We start from the raw sequence: 18,956 nt of genomic DNA, 5'->3' as shown, positions 1-18,956 counted from the left end.
ACATCTGGGCGCACAAGTCCTCATTGCCCTTTGGCAGCAGCACAGCCCGCCTTGCCCACAGACCCCAGACCCAGTTCTAGCCCAGGCCAGGACTGTGGTTCCCAATTCAAACCCCTAGATGGCGCCACAGCCAGAGCACTGGCATTGGAGAATGTCAGCGTGGCCCTGCCCTAGAGTGGCTGCAGCTCCGCACATGCGCGGCTCTTCTAGCCCAGCTGGCCCTCTGCGCCTGTGCATTCCGCCTTACTTCCTGGCGCCCGCAGTGACGTGTCCACAAGGTTCATGGCGACAAGGGCGCAAGCGTAGCAAACTCCTCAGGCCTGTGAGCAGCCCACCAGCCCAGCAGAGGGAGCCTGGCAACACAAACTCCAGGTTCCTGCCAAATTTTTTCCAGCTCCAAAACTGAGAAAACATTTAACTAAATGCAAAAGTGTGGGGAGGGCTGAGGAAGAAACTGGCCAAAAGGTCTGAGATGGTATGGTCCCTGCCCTGAGACACACAGCTGCCCCTGGGCTTCCTGAGAGAAGCAGGGCCAGCGCTGGGAGGCAAAGGAGGGGGGTGGCCACTGCAGGGCTGCTGGGCGAGCAACAGGCAATTCCACGGGAGCGAGGGGAGGCCCAGCTCGGTACCCCATAAGGGCACCAGAGACTGGGTATGTGTGGAGCCAGGCCAACAGCCATCCCATGAGGCCAGAACACCCCGAGGACACACCCACAGGTTTCACATGTACACCACGGCACAGGCACAAGCACGGCAACCTCCCCAGGCCTCTCACTGCCAGAAGCACTGATTGGCAAAACGGAAAAAGATTTAAGGGATGTAACAGAACCAACTGTTAATGCTTAACGAGCATCCGCCCTATGACCCTTCACATCTGTGACGCATGTGATCCAGCCTATGAAGCAGATAACTGAGCCCTGCTTCCTTTCACAAACAAGGAAATGGTGGCCCCAAAGACTCGTCTGAGGTCACAGTGAGTGGCCTTTCTATGCAGTCCGTCTGACTGCGTGCCGAAGTCTTGAGCCAACTTTCTCCTCCATATCCAAAGTCCTCTCCTTCCTTTGGACCATGGATCTTTCCACTGCCTGAGAAACCTCACCCTGCCCACTTTTTCTTATGTTCAGCCTCGTTTTCCACCGAACCCAACCCACTGGCATTGAACACACTGAAGTCTTCCCTCTACCAGTGTTCATAGCTGCACGCCCTGTGGCGCCCTCCAGCCTTCTCTCTCATGGCCTGTCTCTGATGCACACCTTTCACACTGGTAGGGAGCCTCCCTTGGGTGCCACTCTCTTTTCCACGGCTCCACCCACACCATGCTCAAGCCCCTGAAGGACCACTTCAGTGACCTGCTCCCAGCACAGGCTGACCTTGCCCAGCCTTCCTCTTGCAGGACAACTCCGCAGCATGTGCTGCTGCTGCTCCTCCTAAAATCCCCTCTTCCCTGGGCCCCCAGGACCCCACACACCCCTGCTCTCTTACTTCAGGGGTTGCTCCACAACCTGTGTGCAGGGTACGGGGTGCTCCAATGCACTCTGGATACCCTTCCTACCCTTACCTGCCACAACCTCGACCATTACCACAGCCATTCCACAGCGTGTCAAACGACACCCACGTTTATCATTTCCACACCAGGCCCCTTCTTTGAACTCCAAACCTGAATATCCAACTGCCCCGACATTCCCATTTGGAAATCACCGGCACAGCCACCTCACTGTGTCTGAAACAGAACCCATCATCACCAGCCTCAAAACTGGTTGGTCTTTATAGACCTCTCCAAAGACCTCTCCATAATGGATGGTCAACCCCGCCTGCCAGTATGTCACACTCTGTGCATCCCATGCCAATCTGAGTATCTAGCAGACACCATAAGGGGACCTTATCGATGGGACAAAAACCCTGCCCCATCACAGCTAGTTCCTGTAATTACACACATCCCAACTGCGTTATGATGTGGAGACAGAGTGTAACAAGACAGCCTGACTCACCTGAAGGGTGAGCAGGAATTACCTTAAGTGAAACAAGGCACAGACCTCAGGGAGAAAGTAGAGAAGAAAGCATGGCACTCATTTCACACTGTCCATTCCCCCACCTAAATCTCCGCTGCGTCCATATGGGCACATGGCCATCCTTGCCCAAGGGTTTCTCCCATATGGGCACATGGCCATCCTTGCCCAAGGGTTTCTCCCATCCCTGTTTATGGCCTTCAGCAGTTTGCTTTCAGCCAAAATACCAATCTAAGCATGTCTCACACAGTGATCAGTCTCGCCATGATCTTAGGATAAAGCCAAAAGCCTTGTCAGACCTACAAAACCTGATCTCACTGGGGCTCTTCCCACCTCTGACCCTATGCCCTACACTCTCACCTCACTCTCTGGATTCCCTCCTGATCCTCTATGTAACTCCTACAGAGCCCAACTCCAAAGTCACCTCCTTCGGGAAACTCGATACTCTCAAGCAAATACTGTCAGGAGAACCCTGTCCCTTTTCCTCATGAGCCTATCACAAGTTGTGATTATGAATTTGTATCTGATCGTCTATCTGCCCTCCATAAGAACTAGTGCTCTCTTTTTCATCTGTCATTGTATCCTTAAAGCCTAGCACAGCATGGGATGCAGAACAGATAAAAAAATGGAAGAACAAAGTCCTTGCTCCACTTGCTCCTCTCCTCTGTTCGGCGACCTGACGTAGCCCACTTTAACTCTGTGGCCTCGGTGTCCTAACGTGTAAAACAGAGGCAATGCCTGCCATGCAAACTTGCTCTAAGAAGCAAATCCACTATTTAATGAATAAAAAGCACTTGATAAAAGTAGACCTCCAAGCTTTTATGCGATTGTTACCAGAACAAACAAATGTTCAGTCCCTGCTTTATTTTCATTTGGCCACACATGTTTAAAAAAAAACAAAAAACAAAATACATACACACACTCATAAAATACCCAAACATCAGGAGCCAGAAAGGCAAAAAACAAGGGGCTTATGGACTGAAAGGATATCATAGGCTTCTTCAGAGCAAAACAAAACCAATCACCTACTGAAAATCTCTTTGTTCAAAACACAAAGATATTTTGTTTTTAGTGGGATTTAATTTTTTTTTTTTTTTTTTTTTTTAAAAACGAACCCTTTAAAGACAAAAACGAAGCTTCTTGTGTTGCCTATGGCAGGCCCTGGCTTCACTTCCTTGAAGGCCTTTTGTAAAACACAGATGCCAGCATTCAGCAGCCTTGATGGTAGCCCTCCCCCCTTCGCCCCCAACCTGGCATCTGAAAGTGCAGCGCCCTGGGCCCACCCCGAAGGTAACGGTCAGGGGCTACAGAGCATCAAGGATGTGGTCGATCTTGGTGACCAACTCCTGCCGCTTTCCAGAGATGAGCTTCTCGTTCTCAATGTACGTGTCTTTCTTGAGCTTGCCAGCCACCAGCCGCTCGGCTTCCACCGCAGACTTCAGCACCAGCTCCTTGACCTGCGCGTCCAGCTTCTGCATCTCGCTAACCTGGCCGAGGCAAGAGCAGGGCAGAGCTTCAGAGTGGTCCCCGGCCCACATTCAGCAGGGCCCACCACCTTCCCTGCCTACAGACCCCGGAGCTCCCAGAGCAGAGGCGCCGGCAGTGGAGGGAGACAGGCCTGGCTTCAGATGCCAGCTCCACTCTCTGTACCATTAAACTCTGACCTCAGGCCTCAGCTGTACGGGAGGACCGTGGGGATCGAATGGGAACATACGGGCAATCCCCCAGCACAATGCCAGGCACACAGCAGGTCCTCGAGGTACGTTTATCTTCTTCCCTTGGGCTGGTCAAATTAGGTCCAGGGACTCAGCTGGGCAGGACTGATGGCAGGGGTGTGGCAGAGACACTGAATGACGCCTGTTATCACCAGGTGGGTGTGAAGCTGAGGACTTCACAGTCAGAATCATTCAACATTTACGGAGTGAGCCACAGTACTAAGCACAAGAGTCTAGGCTCTGGAAAACTGCAGTCAAGACAAATAAGGCATCTGGCCCTCATACAGCCACCAGGGAATACTCGAGCATGTAAAGAGTTCCAGAAAGAGGCAGGTGCTATGAAGAACACAGTGGTAAGGAGAGGGAGTACTGAGAGTGGCATGTGGAGAGGAGGATCATCAGGGCCTCTGAGGGGTACCTCTGAGGAGGGGATCCCCTCTTCCGTTATAGGTAACAAGGACTCGCTCATAAAGCAGGTCCCAGGCAGGGCTCTTAGAAATTTACATGTACCAACTCACTTCCCACTCACAACATAGTGAGATAAGTACTGACACATGAAGAAACGGAGACACAGAAGTCAGGTAACTTGCCCAGATTGACAAAGTCTGAATCAAATGCCTGATTCAAAGTCTAGGTTCTTAGCACACACGAGTAGCCTAGAGCCTCGCCCAGGCTGGCCTCCAGGAGAGCCAGCTGTCGCTCTCAATAGCAGCCACATGGACAGACAGTGACATGGAGGCTAACAGAGCTTTCCAAAGCCAGCCTGTAACCGAAACCCCCAAATTTCTTGTTCTACTTTAAGGGCTGGCACCATGGGACAAAAGCCAGCAGTGAGCAAGAGTTGCCCGGCATGTGCACCCAGAGCAGCCCCGTGGTGCTCTAGAAGTGGGGGACAATCCCTGAAGGCATGAAAAAGGAGGCCAAAGACCCAAGTGACTCTAGGATGGCAAACACTTACTTTGTCGCACAGGTCAGAGCCCTCTGTCTTCAGCCTGGACTGTAGCAATGCAATCTCACTGGTCAAGGCCTTGTGCTCTGTCTCCAGGCTCTTCTTGCCACTGTTGAGGGTGGACACATCCCGCGACTGCTTGTACCTATTGACAGTCTCGTCAAAGTGACGGTAGAGACCTATTCTCTTGTTGACCAGGGTCAAGACCTGCTCCGTGATGCAAGCCACCTTCATCCTGGCCTCTGCAGCTGGATCCTATAGGGGAGACATCATGAGTGACAACATCCAGGCCTGAGCCTGCTTTACCTCCCAAAGAGTACCCACCACTGGCTGTGCAAACTAGAAAAGCAATCTTAGAATGTCAGAGAATCCAACCTTTGCTGACACTAAATCTGGACCAATTCAGCAAAGGGCAGGACTGGAAATGAAGATGAAACTTTACTTCAAAGCCCAGCAGGGCAGAGAGGGATGAGAGAAGGAATATGAATGCTTAATACACCATGAAAGGGACAGGTGAAGCGCTAAGGGAAGAGAAATCTCAGTGCAGGTCAGGGAAAGCTTCCAGGATGTTTATTATTTCTCTCCCCTTAAAACCTTCAAGAGTTTCCCAGGGCCTAAAGGAAAAGTCCGAGCTCCTTATCCTGCCATTCATGGCCCTTCAGATGAGACCCTACATACTTTCCGGAATTCTCTGTCATCATGTGTCTACTTCAGAAGTTCTAACTGGGCAGCTCAAAGGCTAAATCTGGTCTGCAAATGGTTAATTTGGCCCACAATTGTTTTTTTCTCAATAAATTATCAAAGCTGTAAAACAGGGAGACATATATGTAAGAAACTGTATAAACTGACCCATTCGTTCAACGGAATACTCTGCAGCTATGCAAAACTAAATAAATAATGGGGAAGAGCTCTATGAACTGATATGGGTAATTCTCACAAACTGTTTAGTTAGAAAAAGGGACAAGGCATTGTACTTGTGCTACCTTTTGTGCAAGAAAGAAGGAGAAATAAGAATTAAAGGATCTCCTTATTTCTGCAAAATCAATCAGGAAGGATATCCGGAGATTGATGAAATTGGTTATTGACAGGGCAGGGTTTTATAAATTCATAATCCAGATTAAACAGTACCAGAGGGAGAAACTGCAATAAAATCCAAACAGGAACAAATGAACCTAACTACATTTCAAATGCATTAACACAGGAAAACTCCGCCAGTTACCTTGGAACCCAGTACTCTGACAAGACATTCTCAGTCTCAAGACAAAAAAGAACTGCTAACAAAATCCAGGGACTCTACCTGATAGGTCTGGTGTTTCTAAGGGCACGAGGGCAACAATTCTGAAACTATTTTGTGTGTGTACGAAATTTAACAAATGAATAAACACACTGATTTTGGGATCCAGGAGAGAAGTGAAAACTGGAATGAGGGAGGACGGTTAAGAATCCTGCAGCATCAGACTGATGTGAGACAGCGGTGTTAACTGCTCCTATACATACCATACGTCTCTCCCCTGGCTCTGTCTGCTGAAAGGCCCAGACACAGTGACACCCCAAAAGCAATGATCACACCTAGCTCCCAGATCATGCTCTCTAGGTACCATTTCCATACTGAACGGAACCAGGACTGCCTGGAGAAAGTACAGAATATACCTGAAACATGCTGCTATGCCCAATGATAAGGAAGTGCTTGAAAAAATGATGAGACATGACAAAAACTGACAAATCTGGGATAATCTGAGCATCAAAATAAGTAGCACCAGTAGACAGTTGCCCACAGAGCAAGGTAAGAAGCCAGGAGTCCGTACAAGTAACAACCTGCCAATCAGTCAACCAGGAAGAGAAGCTTCTCCTTCCAGCACAGGGCCAACCAAAGGAAATCAGTTTTCCAACCACCACACTAACAGCAGATTCAGACAGGAATTAATATTAAATGCTAGAACTAATCAGTGAATGTATAGGAGAGTATTTATATAGCCTCAAACAGACCATACATTAATTGAAACAAAAAAACTGTAACTTTAACATGAAGAAATTAGGCAGACATCGACTTAGCCAAGTAAGGAGAGTTCCATCCCAGCACTGGGACCAGCAGACATCAGGTACCCCTGACGGGATGCCCTGCAGACACGGAACCACTTTATAGCATTCTTGCCAAAAATGCATTATCTCCATTTAATCAGAGAGAAACACAGGATACTCCTCTAAGTTAAGGGATACTCGACAAAACCCGTCTCTACAATGTCAGATAATGTCAAGGTCATTAAAGACAAAGAAAGGCTGAGGGGCTGTCCCAGATTAAAACAAACAAGACAACAAAATGGGATGCATGATCCTCAGCTGGATTCTGAGGAAAGAAAAACAAGTGCTAAAAATGATACGGTCACTGGGACAGTCCGCCAAACCTGAAACACAGCTTGCATGCTGGTTAACAGCGTTACACCAACATAACATTTCCTAAGTTAGATCACTCTACTGTGGTTACGTTAAGAGAAGATTCTTGGGGTGCCTGGGTGGCTCAGTGGGTCAGGCCTCTGCCTTCAGCTCAGGACGTGATCTCAGGGTCCTGGGATCGAGCCCCGCATCAGGCTCTGCTCAGCAGGGAGCCTGCTTCCCCTCTCTCTCTGCCTGCCTCTCTGCATACTTGTGATCTCTGTCTGTCAAATAAATAAATAAAATCTTTTTTAAAAAAAGAGAAGACTTGCCCATAGGCTACACACATGCTTTAGTACTCAAAGGGGTGGAGTATATAAATGTCTCCAAGTTACTCCCAAATAGCCCAGAAAAAATTATATATCAAGAGAGACCAAATGTTAAGTGCTAGGTCTAGGCACAAAGCATACGATCGTTATTTTCACTATTCTTGCAAAGTTTCCAGAAATGTGGAATTATTTTAAAGAAAAAATTAAAAATAAATAAATAAAAGCAGGGGCGCCTGGCTGGCTCAGTCAGTGGAGCACATGACTCTTAATCTCAGGGTCATGAGTTCAGGCCCCACATTGGGTGTGGAGCCTACTCAAAATAAAATTTAAAAAACAAATAAACAAAAGCAGCATTTATAACTTAAAAAGTGGAACTATCTCATAGTAAAACCTCCACTCAGTCCTTCTGTATGACAGGGCTTGCTAGGAGCTATCTCACTGGGCTGCCTATGGAACCAGCCAGATCAACATCTTTGCTACATGTACCTTACTGCTCTCTGTAGGTTCCACCGAAGCCCTCCCTGCTGTTGCACAAACTCTTCCTTCTAGCTGAATGCCCTTCCCTAATTTCTCTGCCTGTCAGCCTCCTCAGGGGAGCCCCACCATGAAACCCAGGCTGCCGTTTCCACAGTACTCACACTAGCACCAACCCGCCTCACAACCCCGCATGCTCTGTGACCACAGCAACAAGAACAAGGTCTCTCTCTCCCTCTGTGGCAGAGGCCACAGGCAGTGGGGAGGCTTGCTGGCAACATGGTTCTGCCTTGGGCTTGCTGAGAGGACCCCAGTGCTCAGTCAAGTTAACAAAACACATTATCAAAGACACAAAATGACAAACAAATGTGGGGAAAAAGCCAAGGGGTACCTTTGTGATGGAAAAGTCCAGCCTGACATAGATGATGACAGTGAAGAACAAAATGTAGAAAGCAGCCACCACCAGCAATGGCTCCTGCAGCATGAGCACCTTGTTGAACGTGTAGTGGACCTAGGGGAGGGAACAAACAAGGAGGACTGGCTTCCAAAGGTCTGCAAGGACTCAGACACCTGGGAGCAACAGAGGGGCCTCAGCAGGCCCACTGTCATGCAGGCTGCACCACATACCCCCAGAGGTGACTACACTCAAAGCCCTACAGCCCAAGCAGGGAAAGATAAAGAAAGCCAAGTCCCTGGCTCCCAGGACCCTGTACTGTTCGGAGGAAGACACAAAAGGCAGAGCAGTGGAGCTACTCACCACTATGTCCTGAATGTGCTGTTCCACCAGGTTTTTCTTATAAGCAACAATCACAGGGCGGCCAAACGTGTCCAGGTAAGTGTAGTGCAGCTCATCTGGGGCCCGACTGATTTCATAGGGACTATCAACTTGGATGTTCCTGGACGCAGGTGGGAATGAAATACGGCCTAAGACAAACTGCACTGACCACCGAGGTTTATTGGGGGTTGGAGAATTCTAAGGCTCAGGGGGCCTTTCAGGATCACTGAGTTCATACTCCACTCCACTCCCCTCCTGGCACCAAGGACCACCAGACCTCCTGAGACAGCTGACCCGCTGCCAGAGCACCCTGACTAGTAGACTGCTCTCCGCTGAGGTAACGACCGTCTCCCTGCATCTTGTCCTTGCTAGTGCTCGCCAGTTCCAACCAACACCGGACTCACACAGCCCACAAAGCCCTCTGCACACTCCACCCAACAAGACTCTCTCAGGTACCTGAAGGAGCCCCTGAGAAGTCCACTCCAGAAGTTCTTTCTCCTCCCGTGACTGAGAACTTCTATAACGTATAGTGGGACATGTCTTGTTTTCGTCTGCCTAGATCCACTCTCCCTCCTCTAGGTTCTCACACCCTAGTTTTGCTAGAACTCCCCATCCCCTGTGGAATATCCTCCACAGGAGGAACAAATCTGGTAACTGATCTTTCTGATGACCAGAGTGAGCATGTGACCCAAGAGAGGCAAGCAGAAGTTCCCCTCTGAAGTGAACCTAGAGAGAAATGACACAAAGACACACACAGGTGCTTATCATTCATGCCAAGGGCAGGTCACCCATGAACAACTGTCAGTTTCCACCAAATGGACTCCCAGAGATGCTCTGGCTCTGCAACGTAGAGCAGAGCCAATTTATTTATTTTTATTTATTTAATTTATTTATTTGACACAGAGAGAGAGAGAGAGCGCGCGCGATCAATCGTAAGTAGTCAGAAACAGGCGGGGGCGGGGGGAACAGGATCCCTGCCAAGCAGAGAGCCCAATGTGGGGCTCGATCCCAGGACCCTGAGATCATGACCTGAGCCGAAGGCAGAGGATTAACCCGCTGAGCCACCTAAGTCCCCCTACGCCACCAATTTATAAGAAGCACCTTACCCTTCCGAATGCACTCCTTGCTGCTTACAGTGGCCAAAGACAGCACTACTGTCTCTGTAAGCATGGAAGCCTAATACACCATCCCCCCTTTCTGAACCTGGTCTGACCAGAGAGCACTACTGTCTGTAAGCATGGAACCCTAATACACCAGCAGGACCACTCCCCACCCTCGTCCCTCCTCTGCTTCCTGAACCTGGTCTGACCAGCCCAGGATAAAACAGAGCCACTGTTGCTCTTCTTTTTTGTACACACACAGTACAAGGGCTACCTGGCTGTCCTGAGCCCACATTCTGTCCTGTTGCAGGTCATCCCATCCCCTCTGGACGCCGCATCTGTCCCGCAGAGGCACTCTGGGCACTGTGGTTCATAAATCAACCCAGTGCCCTCATCTGAGTCTAACGTTTCTGTTTTAACTCCAGTCAGAAAGTCCCTGCAGACCTCTCAGTCAAAGCTAGGTGCGAGTACCTCCTCACCACCCCAGACTACACAGCTTCCCCTTAAGGTACAAGGCCACTACCAGAGAAACGGGAAGCAGAGGAAAGGAACAGTTGCACTCACTTGGCCCCTTCGGGCAAGATGATCTTCACTGTCAGAGAATCTATCACTTGCTCATCAAACACATGGTCCACGAATCTCATCTTCAGTGCATACTGGTCACCTGGAGAAAGACAAACACATGCAAGAATATGAAAACCAGAGAAAATGACACAGGAGCTAGAGGTAAGCACAGGGTACGGACACTCTCATCTCACAAAGAGCAGAATTACGAGGTGCCATTAAAGTTAATGGATCAACGGCGGCTGGGTGGCAAAATGGGTTGGGCCTCTGACTTCAGCTCGGGTCATGATCTCGAGGTCCTGGGATCAAGCCCCGCACTGGGCTCTCTGCTCAGTGGGGAGCCTGCTTTCCCCTCTCTCTCTGCCTCTCTGTCTACTTGTTATTTCTCTCTTTGTCAAATAGATGGATAAAATCTTAAAAAAAAAAAAAAATCTGTTAAAGTTAATGGACTAGGAGATTCTGGGAGACAGAGGTGGCGCTGGCAGCATACTTATGGGTCTTCCCCAATTTTTACATAAAGAAAGAGCAACTAGACAGTGAAACCATGGAACATTTTTTACAACAAAACTAGGTAAGACAAAGATCTCCATGAACCCCAAAATACAAATGGGCAGTTATAAAACACCAACACACAACCGGCCCATTACTGGTGTCTGTAAAGGAGAAAGCAGAGGGAGCCAACAGGGCAAGTGATAGACCTGAGGAGAGAAGAGCCCCAAAAAGGCCACCACTTTGACTAGAGAAGAAGGCAGGCCAACTGTAGGAAGTGACTAGAGCTCCAGAGTCCTCCCCCAACCCCACATGGTGGGCGAGCAAATAGGCCCATGGACCTGTGAGTCTAGAGCAGTCTAGTCCCTGAGAACTTGGGAAAGCCAGCAGAGCTCACCTCCCAGGACAGCACCCTAAGTAGAGGAAAAACTGCTGAAGGAAAATCAAAATGGAGCCTAACAGGGACAACAGAGCTACAGGAAACTGACAGGGCAGGCTCCACAAGCAAGCTGCCGTATTTAATCAACAGGGAAACTGGGCAGTTACAACACCTCCTCCTAAAAATTCACATTAAACATGAACAACAGGACGCGTGGGTTGCTTGGTTGGCTGAGTGACTCTGTTCGGCTCAGGTCATGATTCCAGAGCCCCAAGATTGAGTCCTCCATCAGGCTCCCCACTTCTCTTCTGACCCTCCCCATCTCATGTTCACTCTCTCTCTAATAAATAAATAAAACTTTAAAAAAAAAAAAAAGAGTAACACAGAGGTGCCTGGCTGGCTCAGTTCAATGAGCATGCAACTCCTGACCTCAGGGTTATGAGTTTGGCTCACTTAAAAAAAAATTTTTTTTTTAATTAAAAGCAAAACAAAACAAAACTGAGCAACAGAATAAAGGTGCCCCTCACTCTTAAGTTATATTTTCAAAAGCTACAAAAAAAGAGAACATCTCGGGGTGCCTGGGTGGCTCAGTTGTTAAGCATCTGCCTTTAGCTCAGGTAATGATCCCAGGGTCCTGGGATCGAGCCCCGCATCTGGCTCCCTGCCCGGCGGGAAGCCTGCTTCTCTCTCATCTACTGCCCCTGGTTGTCTCTAGCTTTTTCTCTCTGTCAAATGAATAAATTAAAAAAAAAAAAAGAGAGAGAACATCTCAAGAGAAAATGAAAACGTGCCAGAAATACATGCCACAAAACTGATTAAAACTGTTCCTGTGGGGCACCTGGGTAGCTCAGTTAATTAAGCATCCAACTCTTGGTTTCAGCTCAGGTCATGTTCTCAGGGTCATAAGACTGATTCCCACATTGGGGTCCATGCTGAGCATGGAGCCTGCTTTGGAGTCTCTCTCCCTCTGCAGTCTCTCCCCCACATGCAGTCTCCCTTTAAAAAACAAAACAAACAAAAAAACAGGGGCGCCTGGGTGGCTCAGTGGGTTAAAGCCTCTGCCTTTGGCTCAGGTCATGATCCCAGGGTCCTGGGATCGAGCCCCACATCGGGCTCTCTGCTCAGCGGGGAGCCTGCTTCCTCCTCTCTCTCTCTGCCTGCCTCTCTGCCTACTTGTAATCTCTGCCTGTTAAATAAATAAATAAAATCTTTAAAAAAAAAAAAAAACCTGTTCCCAGTATTCCAAAATAAACTAAAGGTACTATAAAAACGACATAAGTCATGAAAGAGCACTACAAACCAGAATTACAGAAAAGTGACAGAAAGGCAGAAAAGTGACAGAACACAGAAAAATTTCAGGAAATAAATTTTAGAAATAAATTGTTTTAGAAATGAAGGATAAGCTATAAGGAATAAGAATAAATAAACACAACAGGGAATGTCTTATAATAAACAGAAAGCAAAAAGAAGCAAAGTTTTCAATGAAGAAAAGACTCAAGAGAAACTACCAAATATTGAAAACAGGCCAAGACTCAACATAGAAATAATAGGAGCCTCAAATGAGAAAACTTACAAAAAGGTTTCAAAAGTTGAAAAAAAAATGCAAACCCAAGAAAAGTAACACAGCAACCACTGCCAAAACATGTTCCACTGGGGCACCTGGGTAGCTCAGCGGTTTAAGCCTCTGCCTTCGGCTCAGGTCGTGATCTCAGGGTCCTGGCATCGAGCCCCGCGTTGGGCTCTCTGCTCAGCAGGGAGCCTGCTTCCCCCTCTCTCTCTGCCTGCCTTTCTGCCTACTTGTGATCTCTCTCTCTCTCTGTCAAATAAATAAATAAAATATTAAAAAAAAAAAAACATGTTCCACTAAAAGTATTAAATTTTAAAGAATCTCTTTCAATATTTATATAAAAAGACTTGGAGGAGGAGGTGACTTATAAAGGGGAAAAATTAGATCATCATCAGACCTCGACAATGACATTTTATACCAAAAAAGGAACACATGTCAAGGAAAAGACATATGGGCCAGTTATGTTATATTCCTCAAAATGGCTTATATGCACAAAAGGCACAACCTGTCATCAACTACCGATGTGTGAGAACTCATTCCCATAAGCCCTAAGAGAATGAGCTTCAGATCATCAAAATGACTACAGCTGTCAATGTGAACACTGACATGGTTTTGGCATTAACTACAGTTACTATAGAGGTAAGACCAGAGTTAAAAGCAGGGAGGCCCGGAGCACCGGTTAAGCGTCTGCCTTTGGCTCAGGCTGTGATCTCAGGATCCTGGGATGGAGCCCCAAGTCAGGCTCCCTACTCCACAGGCAGTCTGCTTCTCTTCTTCCTTCCCTCTACCTGTGCCCCCTGCTCATACTCACTGGCTCTCACTCTAAATAAATAAAATCTTTAAAAAAAAAAGTGGGGGGAGCACACTGTGTAATGGCTATTTGTTCTGACAACAGATATACAGTATATGCACAGCACACCTAAACAATAGGGTAGGACAGGGAGAGGATATGCCAAAAAATAAACAAATTCTTTTCAGTAATCACATTGGAAGTGGTAGTATGATCATTTTTATTCTGAAACTTCTGTGTATTAGGTGCGGGATAAAACAACTAACTGTGTAATGCTCTAATTCTGTCACCTTCTCTGTCCTTCAGAACAAGGACTCTCAATATGGAATTAGATACAGATATAACACAGATATCACACCATTAACTATATAAGTTCATAATTTTCTTACACAAATACAATACACACCTACCTCTGTTAACTGAAAAGGCCTAGATACTGACCAAACTAAGAACAATATGCATTCCTAGTTCTCAGACTATGGTCTTAAAAACATGTTTTTCCACAAGAAGATACTAGGGCTTTGATGAAAAATGGTTGATTCCATGTCTGGGACAGAAAATATACAAACTGGGAGAGGCTGGTGGCTCTGTTGGTTAAGCATCTGCCTTCGGCTCAGGTCATGATCTCAGCGTCCTGGGATCAAGCCCCACGCCAGGCTCCCTGCTCAGTGGGGAACCTGCTTCTCCCTTTCCCTCTGCCTGCTGCTCCCTCTGCTTGTGCGTGCTCTCAAATAAATAAAATTCAAAAAGAAAAAAAAGGGGCGCCTGGGTGGCTCAGCGGGTTAAGCCGCTGCCTTCGGCTCAGGTCATGATCTCAGGGTCCTGGGATCGAGTCCCACATGGGGCTCTCTGCTCAGCAGGGGGTCTGCTTCCCTTCCTCTCTCTCTGCCTGCCTCTCTGCCTACTTGTGATTTCTCTCTGTCAAATAAATAAATAAAATCTTTAAAAAGAAAAAGAAAAAAAAGGAAAGGAAAGATAAGATACAAGCTGGGCCAATAATGCCTTTCATAAGACAGCAAGGAAGGTAACAGTTTTCAATTTGCAAGAAATACAGAAGACACAGGAATACACTGAATGCCACTTTGAGTAAGAAGTCAGCAAAATCCAGATTGTACACTACAAATGGCTCATGTTCTTCAACAGATAAACTATTTTTTTTTAAAAATCAGATGGAGGAGAGAACGATTAACAGAAACTCACAAGACATCAAATTTTTTGAAAAGGGCAAAACTAGAGACTCCAGAGATGCACACTTGGGTGATAAAACCAAACAAAGTCAAGAAAGCAGATACTGAAAGTTGGGATGGTAACCACTATTGTGGGGAAGGAAGAGGTACATGGAGAACCTTTGGGGTGGCTGGCTCAATTCAATTTCTTGGCCTGAGTAAGTGGTGGTTACGAGGTGTTCTAATTGTCATTTACTGAGCTATACATTTTTCTGGTGGTTTTCTCTAATTTTGTATTTAGAAGGTTTTAAGAAGACTTGAAGAAAATATGACAAAATGATCATAATATTATATATTATTGTATTATTGATATGTATTATGTTATATAGCATATATTATATAACATATGTTGTATATAGTATATATTATATAACTTAACTGTTATATAATTAAGAAGTTTTAAGAGGGTTAAGAAAAGGACTTTTACTGGACTGTTCGAACTAACTACCAAATGCATGTATTACTTTTACAATAGTAATTTGTCCCCACCCATGAAAAGTTGTTCCTAATATCCCTGCCTTCCAAAAAATAACAATATTCTCTTCCCATCAAAATGGCAATTGTTAAAACACACACACACACACACACACACACACAACCACCACTAGAAACAAAAAATGCAGGAAATGAAAGAAAGTAATAGTCTCTCCCCTTTCCATTCCCTAACTACTAAAGACTGACCCAAATTGTAGAGGTACTCATAGCTTGGGAGGTTGTAGCCAACGATGTAATGGGTCTTCCACCCGCCGAACAGAGGGAAGCGAGGCCGGATTTCCATCTCTACGGAGTCGTCCAAAATAAGGAGGTGGCTGGTGGAAACGTTGCCAATCTCATCCCGGTAGTAAACGTCCTGGGCAGCAGCAGGGAGGATGGTCTGCAAGAGAGGGAACAAGCCTTCTAAAGCCCCCAGAAACTTATTCATGGGAGATGATCGAAAAGACAGAAAAGACCTCCTGCACCAAGAACCTCCCCATAGCACTATTTAATTGAAACAGTCCCCAAACTGGGACACCCTAAAAAGAGATCTATCTAGCCTCCCCCAAGGCTTCAAAATTTCCTGATATTACATCTATTTCTCAATCATGGTAAGCAAATAGCTAATTCTCTTAAACAATAAATAATGAAGATGATCACAACTACCTTTATGAATACTAAAGGATTAATAAAAAGATAAAGATAAAAATAATCTCTAAGTTACTCTGCAGGGAGAGAAACTAAAAATGGGAGAAATTCCATTAAATTGCTAGGTAGTAGGGTTATGGAGGCCATTTCTCCACCTCATATTCTTTACTATAACTTCCAAATCTGTAAGAGTATTTTCATAATCAGGAAGAAATAACTCAAGAAGAAATAATTCATAATGAGCCCTTCTGTAGTAAGAAGTACAGATGACCCCTGGACGACACGGGTTTCAACTGCACAGGTCCACTTACACATAGATCTTTTTCAGCAGATAGAATAAATACTATAAAGTATTTTCTCTTATGATTTTCTTAACATTTTTTCTCTAACTTATTTTGCTCTAAGAATACAGTACAGAAGTGCCTGGGTGGCTCGGGTCATGATCTCAGGGTCCTGAGATCAAGCCCTGCATCGGGCTCCCTGCTCAGCAGGGAGCCTGCTTCTCCCTCTCTCTGTCTCTGCCTGCCTCTCTGCCTACTTGTGATCTCTCTCTGTCAAATAAATAATTAAAATCTTTAAAGAAAAAAAAAAGAATACAGTACAAAATACATACAACATACCAAATATATGATAATGGATTGTTTATGTTAATAGTATGGCTTCCAGAAAACAGGAGAATATTAGTATTTAAACTTTCTGGGTGTCAAAAGTTATATCCAGGGGCACCTGGGTGGCTCAGAGGGTTAAGCCCCTGCCTTCAGCCTGGGTCATGGTCTCAGGGTCCTGGGATCGAGCCCCACATCAGGCTCTCTGCTGAGCAGAGAGCCTGCTGACCCCCACCCCCCTGCCTGCCTCTCTGCCTACTTGTGTTCTCTCTCTGTCAAATAAATAAATAAAAATAAATAAATAAATAAATAAAAATGGGGGGGGGGGATAATATTTCAGGGGGGGTTATATCCAGATTTTCAACTGTGCAGGAGGCCAGTGCCCCAAACTCTGTTTTTTTTTTTTTTTTTTTTAAAGATTATTTATTTATTTATTTGAGAGAGAGAGAGAGAGCATGAGAGGTGAGAAGGTCAGAGGGAGAAGCAGACTCCCCATGGAGCTGAAGCCCGATGTGGGACTCGATCCCGGGACTCCACGATCATGACCTGAGCCCAAGGCAGTCGCTTAACCAACTGAGCCACCCAGGCGCCCCCCAAACTCTGTTTTTCAAGGAGGTTTTCAACTGAACATGTTTTCATTTTTTATTATATTTGAAAATACAAGATTTCATTTTATTAAGACTAAAAATATATAAAATGTCATATACAATATGATCAAGTATCTTTTAAAAACAGCACTATAAAAGAAAGAGGAAATATTAAAATATGAGCAATGCTAATTCTGGGTGGTGGTATAGTTTTTCCTTTCTCTATTAATCAAATATTCTTTTAAAAACAGGGCCTATGGGGCGCCTGGGTGGCTTAGTCATTAATCATCTGCCTTCGGCTCAGGTCATGATCCCAGCATCCTGGGATCGAGCCCCGCATTGGGCTCTCTGCTCAGCAGGAAGCCCACTTCTCCCTCTCCCACTTCCCCCACTCTCACTGTGTCTCTGTCAAATAAATAAATAAAACCTTTAAAAAAAAAAAAAAAAGGAACAAAAACCAAACAACAACAAAAAAAAAACCATGGCCTACTTTGGGGCACCTGGTTGGCTCAGTCCGTGTAGCACATGACTCTCGATCTCAGCGTTGTGAGTTCAAGCCCCATGATTAAGAGAGATTACTTAAAAATAAAATCTTTTTAAAAATGGCCTCCTTATACAAATGGGGTCATTTTTTTTTAGATTCTTTCTGTTGGTTCTAACCTTGTGAACTGAACTACTTGAACACCAATCGATCCTCAACAATGGTCCATATTTAGATACTTTCAAAAAGCCAAAGGGCAAATGTGATAAAAGGGTACTTTCTCCCGATGTCCATGTTGCACACCCTGTACCTTAAATGAGCGGATGGAGGCTATTCCACTATCTGGTTGTCTCTGGTAATCATAGCGTGAAAAAGGTCCCTTCAGCACAGCCCCCGTGTGCTTCAAGTCCACATTTTCTTCCACGGCGATGTTACCCCAGTGAGAGACCTCGATGACCCGGGTCATGCTGGTGATGGTCAGGAAAGGGCTGTTGTTCTCATAATGTACTTTAAATGCATCCTGGAGAGAAAGGAGAAAAGTTGTTGCAAGTCTAGGTGACAGATGAATCAACACTAGTTTCAAATACAGTGGAGACAATCCATATATCAGCAAGAGAATGGCTCCATTACGGTGTATCTAAAGCACGCTATATTCTAAAATAATGCTTATAGAACTTTTTAATGGCATATGGAAATAAATATTCATGATGTATTACTAAATGGAAAAACAGACTACACAAAATTGTTTTAGGTTCCAACATAAGTATCGGTTGTACTTTAAAAACAAAAACTTCTACATGCCACTTATCTTATAGCCACCATAGGCGTAAAAGAACAAAAAGAACTTGAAATGAAATACAGGAGAAACCCAACACGGTAGGAAACAGAGTTCCCAGATTGTCTCTACTTTCTCCTTGTAGTTTTTATTTTCAAAATTTCTACAATGAGGTCTTAAAACTGCCTTTTGAATAATTTTTGCAGTTTTGCAAGAAAACGAAATCTTAACCTATAATAAAGAAAAATTCTGACAAGATATATATACGATCTCCTAAAGACATAACGTCTACCCAATAAGCTAGCAAATAACCTCAAAAATGAGGATGATTAATGACACTACTGGATTTTTTTTTAACATGGAGAAGACATACCCAGAGAAGTTCCCAGAAGAGAGACCAGTTTAGCTAAGTGTATGGAGCTAACAAAAATACACATGTCAGTCACTCTTGATGAGCGCCAAACAAATGCATGGTCATTTAATCCTCAAAACAATAGAAAGAAGTACTACTCATCTCGTTTTACAAATTAAAAACACTGAGGCCCAGCAGTTTTAACACATTCAAGGTCATAAATAAATCGAAGTGGTAATATTAGTTCTTCGCGTCTTTGATTTTTTTTTTTTTAAAGATCTTATTTATTTGAGAGAGAGAG

The 18,956-nt window shown here is 45.5% G+C and overlaps 1 protein-coding gene across 2 annotated transcripts in view; it reads right to left on the bottom strand.

The window, feature by feature from the left end:
- Positions 1-3,078: 3,078 nt before the first annotated feature.
- The window catches only part of RPN1 (ribophorin I), a 28,038-nt gene continuing 12,160 nt past the window's right edge, over positions 3,079-18,956 (bottom strand). Inside the window, exons 4-10 of one of the 2 annotated variants that reach the window (XM_032335672.1) lie at positions 17,839-18,048; positions 15,415-15,607; positions 10,283-10,382; positions 8,601-8,739; positions 8,235-8,354; positions 4,680-4,925; positions 3,079-3,493 (exon numbers count right to left, since the gene is read on the bottom strand). In XM_032335672.1, coding sequence (XP_032191563.1) covers positions 3,311-3,493; positions 4,680-4,925; positions 8,235-8,354; positions 8,601-8,739; positions 10,283-10,382; positions 15,415-15,607; positions 17,839-18,048 — 1,191 coding nt within the window. In that variant the 3' untranslated portion in view covers positions 3,079-3,310. Of the gene's footprint in view, positions 3,494-4,679; positions 4,926-5,269; positions 5,357-8,168; positions 8,355-8,600; positions 8,740-10,282; positions 10,383-15,414; positions 15,608-17,838; positions 18,049-18,956 lie in introns of those variants that run through there. The other variant, XM_032335753.1, reaches the window with a different exon arrangement.

The sequence above is a fragment of the Mustela erminea genome, chromosome 1, assembly GCF_009829155.1.
Source record: "Mustela erminea isolate mMusErm1 chromosome 1, mMusErm1.Pri, whole genome shotgun sequence".
Lineage (NCBI taxonomy): Eukaryota > Metazoa > Chordata > Mammalia > Carnivora > Mustelidae > Mustela > Mustela erminea.
This window is presented reverse-complemented; position numbering and strand designations above follow the sequence as displayed.